Here is a 9,073-nt window from a genome sequence, read left to right on the forward strand (position 1 = left end):
ATCGTATTACGATGACATTACAAAGCAGGAGGCGGGGCTCTGTGACCACACCCACCTGTCAGTCAAAGCGTCCCCGCTCTTAATCCTGCATAACTTTAAGCCTTAATATAATGTGAACAGGTGAGTTGTATATAAATTCACCCTCAGTACAGTTGTCATGAACGGGGAAATTAGCTACAGAGACCAAAACTGTTTTTTGTACCAGGCTGTAAACATGTTTATTTCTGCTGTGAAGTTGGACATTTGGACATGGGGACTTATGGAGACTGACTCACTTCTGGAGCCAGCCTCAGGTGGACGTTAGAGGAGCTGCAGGTTGTGTTCACAGAGACGGAGGATGCTGATTGGACTGAACTATGCAGGAACCTGTGTGTGGGTGAGGTTGTGGCGGACTCCTCCATCCCTTTAAATAATGTGTTAATAACCTCTAAGTAACCTTTAAATAACCTCTAAATAACCTTTAAATAACCTTTAAATAACCTTTAACCTGTTAATAACCTCTAACTAACCTCTAAATAACCTTTAAATAACCTTTAACCTGTAAATAACCTCTAAATAACCTTTAAATAACCTCTAACTAACCTCTAAATAACCTTTAACCTGTAAATAACCTCTAACTAACCTCTAAATAACCTTTAACCTGTAAATAACTTATAAAAAACCGCTACATAACCGCATCACGTGACGTCCCTTTGCCCCCCCCCCCCTCCTCCTCTCGCGAGATGTGCCGCGTCATCGCGAGATCGTCTGCAGCACATACCTGCTCCTTCTCCGTGGACGGCACGCGCACATTTCTGCGGTAAGACACCGATTAACGCCGCGCGTGCACGGCGCGGACACACAGGGCGTGTGCAGGGAAATGTGCGTGTGCACGCGCCCCGTGTGTGTGCGTGTCGGCGGTGTGAGACGCGCGTGTGTGTGGATGGAGAGAGGATGGAGGCTGCAGCCTCGCGCGACCGCGACACCACGGCGTGCACGCGCAGAGCTGTATCGTTGGTTGGTCGCGCGGATTTCCGGTTTGTCTGGATCAGAGTGTGTGTGTGTGTGTGTGTGTGTGAGTGTGTGTGTGTGAGTGTGTGTGTGTCAGGTGACCTTCAGTGAGGTCACAGGTCAGCTGGTGACCTCACCTGTTGACAGGCTGAGGGGGGCGGGGCCTTCTGGGGGTAACGTGATGTCATTGGACATGATGGAGAGCCTGTTAGTGCCCAGCTCCTATTCTGGCACGACACTGGCTCCCCGTCAGCACATCAGGCCTGAAAACCTCCAAAACACCTGTGCTACCTGAGCTAACAGCAGCTAACAAACTGAGCTAACAGCAGCTAACAGACTGAGCTAACAGACTGAGCTAACAGCAGCTAACAGACTGAGCTAACATGAGCTAACAGCAGCTAACAAACTGAGCTAACAGCAGTTAACAAACTGAGCTAACAGCAGCTAACAAACTGAGCTAACAGCAGTTAACAAACTGAGCTAACAGCAGCTAACAAACTGAGCTAACAGAAGTTAACAAACTGAGCTAACAGCAGCTAACAAACTGAGCTAACAGCAGCTAACAAACTGAGCTAACAGCAGCTAACAAACTGAGCTAACAGCAGCTAACAAACTGAGCTAACAGCAGCTAACAAACTGAGCTAACAGCAGCTAACAAACTGAGCTAACAGCAGCTAACAAACTGAGCTAACAGCAGCTAACAAACTGAGCTAACAGCAGCTAACAAACTGAGCTAACAGCAGCTAACAAACTGAGCTAACAGCAGCTAACAAACTGAGCTAACAGCAGCTAACAAACTGAGCTAACAGCAGCTAACAAACTGAGCTAACAGCAGCTAACAAACTGAGCTAACAGCAGCTAACAAACTGAGCTAACAGCAGCTAACAAACTGAGCTAACAGCAGCTAACAAACTGAGCTAACAGCAGCTAACAAACTGAGCTAACATCAGCTAACAGCAGCTAACAGACTGAGCTAACATGAGCTAACAGCAGCTAACAGACTGAGCTAACATGAGCTAACAGCAGCTAACAGACTGAGCTAACATGAGCTAACAGCAGCTAACAGACTGAGCTAACATGAGCTAACAGCAGCTAACAGACTGAGCTAACATGAGCTAACAGCAGCTAACAGACTGAGCTAACATGAGCTAACAGCAGCTAACAGACTGAGCTAACATGAGCTAACAGCAGCTAACAGACTGAGCTAACATGAGCTAACAGCAGCTAACAGACTGAGCTAACATGAGCTAACAGCAGCTAACAGACTGAGCTAACATGAGCTAACAGCAGCTAACAGACTGAGCTAACATGAGCTAACAGCAGCTAACAGACTGAGCTAACATGAGCTAACAGCAGCTAACAGACTGAGCTAACATGAGCTAACAGCAGCTAACAGACTGAGCTAACATGAGCTAACAGCAGCTAACAGACTGAGCTAACATGAGCTAACAGCAGCTAACAGACTGAGCTAACATGAGCTAACAGCAGCTAACAGACTGAGCTAACATGAGCTAACAGCAGCTAACAGACTGAGCTAACATGAGCTAACAGCAGCTAACAGACTGAGCTAACATGAGCTAACAGCAGCTAACAGACTGAGCTAACATGAGCTAACAGCAGCTAACAGACTGAGCTAACATGAGCTAACAGCAGCTAACAGACTGAGCTAACATGAGCTAACAGCAGCTAACAGACTGAGCTAACATGAGCTAACAGCAGCTAACAGACTGAGCTAACATGAGCTAACAGCAGCTAACAGACTGAGCTAACATGAGCTAACAGCAGCTAACAGACTGAGCTAACATGAGCTAACAGCAGCTAACAGACTGAGCTAACATGAGCTAACAGCAGCTAACAGACTGAGCTAACATGAGCTAACAGCAGCTAACAGACTGAGCTAACATGAGCTAACAGCAGCTAACAGACTGAGCTAACATGAGCTAACAGCAGCTAACAGACTGAGCTAACATGAGCTAACAGCAGCTAACAGACTGAGCTAACATGAGCTAACAGCAGCTAACAGACTGAGCTAACATGAGCTAACAGCAGCTAACAGACTGAGCTAACATGAGCTAACAGCAGCTAACAGACTGAGCTAACATGAGCTAACAGCAGCTAACAGACTGAGCTAACATGAGCTAACAGCAGCTAACAGACTGAGCTAACATGAGCTAACAGCAGCTAACAGACTGAGCTAACATGAGCTAACAGCAGCTAACAGACTGAGCTAACATGAGCTAACAGCAGCTAACAGACTGAGCTAACATGAGCTAACAGCAGCTAACAGACTGAGCTAACATGAGCTAACAGCAGCTAACAGACTGAGCTAACATGAGCTAACAGCAGCTAACAGACTGAGCTAACATGAGCTAACAGCAGCTAACAGACTGAGCTAACATGAGCTAACAGCAGCTAACAGACTGAGCTAACATGAGCTAACAGCAGCTAACAGACTGAGCTAACATGAGCTAACAGCAGCTAACAGACTGAGCTAACATGAGCTAACAGCAGCTAACAGACTGAGCTAACATGAGCTAACAGCAGCTAACAGACTGAGCTAACATGAGCTAACAGCAGCTAACAGACTGAGCTAACATGAGCTAACAGCAGCTAACAGACTGAGCTAACATGAGCTAACAGCAGCTAACAGACTGAGCTAACATGAGCTAACAGCAGCTAACAGACTGAGCTAACATGAGCTAACAGCAGCTAACAGACTGAGCTAACATGAGCTAACAGCAGCTAACAGACTGAGCTAACATGAGCTAACAGCAGCTAACAGACTGAGCTAACATGAGCTAACAGCAGCTAACAGACTGAGCTAACATGAGCTAACAGCAGCTAACAGACTGAGCTAACATGAGCTAACAGCAGCTAACAGACTGAGCTAACATGAGCTAACAGCAGCTAACAGACTGAGCTAACATGAGCTAACAGCAGCTAACAGACTGAGCTAACATGAGCTAACAGCAGCTAACAGACTGAGCTAACATGAGCTAACAGCAGCTAACAGACTGAGCTAACATGAGCTAACAGCAGCTAACAGACTGAGCTAACATGAGCTAACAGCAGCTAACAGACTGAGCTAACATGAGCTAACAGCAGCTAACAGACTGAGCTAACATGAGCTAACAGCAGCTAACAGACTGAGCTAACATGAGCTAACAGCAGCTAACAGACTGAGCTAACATGAGCTAACAGCAGCTAACAGACTGAGCTAACATGAGCTAACAGCAGCTAACAGACTGAGCTAACATGAGCTAACAGCAGCTAACAGACTGAGCTAACATGAGCTAACAGCAGCTAACAGACTGAGCTAACATGAGCTAACAGCAGCTAACAGACTGAGCTAACATGAGCTAACAGCAGCTAACAGACTGAGCTAACATGAGCTAACAGCAGCTAACAGACTGAGCTAACATGAGCTAACAGCAGCTAACAGACTGAGCTAACATGAGCTAACAGCAGCTAACAGACTGAGCTAACATGAGCTAACAGCAGCTAACAGACTGAGCTAACATGAGCTAACAGCAGCTAACAGACTGAGCTAACATGAGCTAACAGCAGCTAACAGACTGAGCTAACATGAGCTAACAGCAGCTAACAGACTGAGCTAACATGAGCTAACAGCAGCTAACAGACTGAGCTAACATGAGCTAACAGCAGCTAACAGACTGAGCTAACATGAGCTAACAGCAGCTAACAGACTGAGCTAACATGAGCTAACAGCAGCTAACAGACTGAGCTAACATGAGCTAACAGCAGCTAACAGACTGAGCTAACATGAGCTAACAGCAGCTAACAGACTGAGCTAACATGAGCTAACAGCAGCTAACAGACTGAGCTAACATGAGCTAACAGCAGCTAACAGACTGAGCTAACATGAGCTAACAGCAGCTAACAGACTGAGCTAACATGAGCTAACAGCAGCTAACAGACTGAGCTAACATGAGCTAACAGCAGCTAACAGACTGAGCTAACATGAGCTAACAGCAGCTAACAGACTGAGCTAACATGAGCTAACAGCAGCTAACAGACTGAGCTAACATGAGCTAACAGCAGCTAACAGACTGAGCTAACATGAGCTAACAGCAGCTAACAGACTGAGCTAACATGAGCTAACAGCAGCTAACAGACTGAGCTAACATGAGCTAACAGCAGCTAACAGACTGAGCTAACATGAGCTAACAGCAGCTAACAGACTGAGCTAACATGAGCTAACAGCAGCTAACAGACTGAGCTAACATGAGCTAACAGCAGCTAACAGACTGAGCTAACATGAGCTAACAGCAGCTAACAGACTGAGCTAACATGAGCTAACAGCAGCTAACAGACTGAGCTAACATGAGCTAACAGCAGCTAACAGACTGAGCTAACATGAGCTAACAGCAGCTAACAGACTGAGCTAACATGAGCTAACAGCAGCTAACAGACTGAGCTAACATGAGCTAACAGCAGCTAACAGACTGAGCTAACATGAGCTAACAGCAGCTAACAGACTGAGCTAACATGAGCTAACAGCAGCTAACAGACTGAGCTAACATGAGCTAACAGCAGCTAACAGACTGAGCTAACATGAGCTAACAGCAGCTAACAGACTGAGCTAACATGAGCTAACAGCAGCTAACACACTGAGCTAACATGAGCTAACAGCAGCTAACAGACTGAGATAACTGCAGCTAACAAACTGAGCTAACAGCAGCTAACAGACTGAGCTAACAGCAGCTAACAGGTCACGTTATGTGTGACGTCCTGTGAAATGTCCCGTGACGTGTCCTGTGACGTGTCATGACGTGTCCTGTGACGTGTCCTGTGACGTGTCATGACGTGTCCTGACGTGTCCCGTGACGTGTCCCGTGACGTGTCCTGTGACATGTCCTGTGACGTGTCATGACGTGTCCTGTGAAATGTCCTGTGACGTGTCCTGTGACATGTCCTGTGACTTGTCATGACGTGTCCTGTGACATTTCCTGTGACGTGTCCTGTGACGTGTCCTGTGACGTGTCATGACGTGTCCCGTGTTTCTTCAGACAGGTCATGGAGGTGTCGTCGCACAGCCTCTTCCTGCTGCAGCAGCTCAACGTTCAGAGAGAGTTCGGCTTCCTGTGCGACTGCACGGTCGCCATCGGAAACGTCTACTTCAAAGCTCACCGCGCCGTGCTCGCCGCCTTCTCCAACTACTTCAAGATGATCTTCATCCACCAGTCCAGGTCAGGGGTGGACAGAATAACACGAACACCTGTTTGAGTCAGTATCTACAGTTTGTCCACTGACCTGTCTGTCTGTCTGCCTGTCTGTCTGTCCTCAGTGAGTGTATAAAGATCCAGCCCACAGACATCCAGCCGGACGTCTTCAGCTACCTGCTGCACATCATGTACACCGGCATGTGTCCCAAGCAGCCGGTGGACCAGAGCCGACTACAGGAAGGCATTAAGTTCCTCCATGCCTACCAGTTGTGTCGGAAACCCGGAGAAGGCACCACCGACGCCACCACTGATGTGGTCCGCATGTCCAACCTCTATGGCATCCAGATCTCCTCCCAGCTGGCCAACAAGGAGGCGTCCGGAGTTCCGAAGTCCACCACGGTGTCCTGCGGGGCCCCCGATGAAGGGCGCTCCTCTGGCCGGGCGCGCTCGCACTCCCAGCTGTCTCTTGCTGTTGGACTGGAGGGAGTCCCGTCGGACCGGCAGGCCTCTGCACTACGCAACGTCTGCTCCGTGGCGTCAGGAGACGACTCGGACATCTCGACTCGCATCAAACAGGAGCGGCTGGAAGAGGAGGAAGGGGAGGACGGCGAGGAGGTGCAGGGGGCGGGGTCTCCGTCTCCAGCTCAGGGCAGCAGTCCCAGTCAGAGCCTCCTTTTTAAAAACCGTCCACTGGTCCTGCTTTGTCCTCGCTGTGGAGAGCGCTGCTCTTCCCCCGAGGGCCTGCGGGAGCACCTGTTCAGCCACGCCCTTGACCCCACCCGTCTGATGGAGGGGCTGTCGCAGGGCGGCGAGCTGGACGCCGGCGTGGAGGAGGGACCTCCGGGTGCTCAGGAGCAGCTGGACGCGGGATGTCTGGAGGAGGCACTGAGGCAGAGCCAGGCGCTTGCTAACCAGCTGGCTGCAGAGCTGAGGAGGAGCCGGGGCGGAGGAGGTGGAGGAGGTGGCGGCGGCAGCCCCACCGCCACCGTCCTCCACTCACGTAAACGTAAGATCGCCTGCGCCGTCTGCAGCCTGCGCTTCTCCCACAAGAGCCAGCTGCAGGAGCACATGTACACCCACACTGGAAAACCGTCCCGCTACCACCGCTACAACCGCCTCTGCAGCCAGCTCTTTCAGGCCTCCGCCCACTTCTGTGAGGGCGCCACGGAGCCCGGGGGCGGGGCCTCAGCCGGCACCGCCACACTCTCTGAGGAGGCCAACAGGGACACTCAGGACAACGGCAGCTCCTGCTACTCCCTGGACTCTGAGATCTCCCAGGAGAGCGTGGACGGTGTGCCCGTCGAGTGACATCATCAGGTGTGTTGGTGTTCTGTTTCTGTCTCTGCTGTCTGATGGTCCAGTACCTGTGCAGGTGTGTGTCTGGGTCAGTCATGTGATCATGGTCATCAGCTGACTGATCTTTAACGTGAGTTCTGTCCCGCAGAAACAATCCTGATCTTCCACACTGACCAGTGAGCAGTGAGCGCCTCGTCTTCAAATGTCAGACTGTTCCTTTAATGTGACATCATGTGACGTCGTCGTGTCGTAGAGTTTGAAAAGAAGCAGCAGTGCCTTTGTCCGGTGGTCGTTTGTGTCGTTTCCATCAAAGCTTCATGACAATCTGATGACGTTCACCAGCTTTCAGAACTCACAGTGTTACTTTGTAGATCCGAGAAGAACCTCCAACAAGAACCTTCAATAAGAATCTCCAACAAGAACCTCCAACAAGAACCTTCAATAAGAATCTCCAACAAGAACCTCCAACAAGAAGAACCGTCAACAAGGTTGTTTGGTTGGTTGATTAGTTGGTTGGTTGGTTGGTTGGTTGGTTGGTTGGTTGGTTGGTTGGTTAAATGGTTGGTTGGTTGATGAATTAACCTTTTCATCTAACCTGACGTGAAATCACAAGCTTGACCTTTATTTTGAAAGGGTTACGAGCGTGAACCTCAGCGTCCTGTTCCTTTAACTTGAGTTGTGCGGTTCCTCGCTGTGGTCACATGACCAGCGTTCATGGATGTTATTGATTATTGATCGGTGAAAGATCAATGTCGTCATTCTGTGTTTTGCTGTAAAAAATAAAATCCAGACAGGAAGTTTGGTGTTTTCGTGTTTTGTACAGATGTCTGTTTTTTTCATCGATGGAACAATAAAGTTTTGTAAATAAATTTCCACCAATCCGAGCGCAGCGTTTTGTTTACACAGTTTAAAACTCTTTTCAAAATAAAACACTGAGAAACATCAAATGTTTGGAACATAGAGAAAAACAAAAGGAGGGAAGAACCTGGAAACTGTCATGGAACAATAACAATGAAAACATCAACAAAACAATAAAATAAAAAATCATTTTAAATAAAAACATCACAAACAGGAAGTTAAACTGTTTCCTGCATTAACAGAGTTTGTCCAGCAGGTGTCAACAGAGAGCAGAGCACCAAGCCGAACAGAGGCATTCTGGGAAACTGAGTCCTTCAGCAGGATTTTGTTCTTTCAGAATAAAACATCACACCGTGAACGTGAACATTAGTGAAAATATGTTTTATCATTTTATTTTGAAAGAATCGTTCCAAACTTCCTGTACTGTCATAAAGAATATGATGAATGATGAACAAATATAAATATAAATTCATATGAATAACATACATAAAAAATATTAATATAACAAATAGAGAGAAACACTTGATTTGTGATGATAAAACATGTTCTCTAAACGTTCTCTAAACGTTCTCTAAACGCTGTACGATGACTCAGCAGGTTAACATGTTTGAAGGAAGTCTGTCCAATCATCAGTCAGCACTCGAAGTCAGCTGATCCTCATCTACAGGAGTCGGTCCAAACTCCTCAAAGACCTCCTGCAACTCACAGAGACCACCTCTCCCTGTCTACTGGTCCTCCTCCTG

General features: G+C 48.0%; 1 protein-coding gene across 4 annotated transcripts; it reads left to right on the top strand.

Annotated features, from left to right (window-relative positions):
* Positions 1–252: 252 nt before the first annotated feature.
* Positions 253–7,493, top strand: zbtb25 (zinc finger and BTB domain containing 25). Of its 4 annotated transcripts, none has more exons than XM_019266679.2 (3): positions 253–376; positions 6,021–6,200; positions 6,299–7,493. In XM_019266679.2, exons 1-3 carry the CDS (start codon positions 357–359, stop codon positions 7,482–7,484), a joined length of 1,386 nt encoding a protein of 461 aa, XP_019122224.1. In that variant the 5' UTR covers positions 253–356; the 3' UTR covers positions 7,485–7,493. The 4 variants fall into 4 exon arrangements, with proteins under 4 accessions (XP_019122224.1, XP_027131963.1, XP_027131964.1 ...); XM_027276162.1 differs by lacking the exon at positions 253–376 and adding an exon at positions 693–799; XM_027276163.1 differs by lacking the exon at positions 253–376 and adding an exon at positions 730–799 and having other exon boundaries at positions 6,025–6,200.
* Positions 7,494–9,073: the final 1,580 nt, after the last annotated feature.

The sequence above is a fragment of the Larimichthys crocea genome, unplaced genomic scaffold, assembly GCF_000972845.2.
Source record: "Larimichthys crocea isolate SSNF unplaced genomic scaffold, L_crocea_2.0 scaffold322, whole genome shotgun sequence".
Taxonomy (NCBI): Eukaryota; Metazoa; Chordata; class Actinopteri; family Sciaenidae; genus Larimichthys; species Larimichthys crocea.

Bases quoted from the DNA above. Each gene is read 5' to 3' on its own strand.
- zbtb25 (XM_027276161.1), top strand. From the start codon at position 934: ATGGAGGCTGCAGCCTCGCGCGACCGCGACACCACGGCGTGCACGCGC. The intron at 1,017-6,020 runs GTTTGTCTGGAT...GTGTTTCTTCAG, and splicing joins GTTGGTCGCGCGGATTTCCG to ACAGGTCATGGAGGTGTCGT. The intron at 6,201-6,298 runs GTCAGGGGTGGA...GTCTGTCCTCAG, and splicing joins ATCTTCATCCACCAGTCCAG to TGAGTGTATAAAGATCCAGC.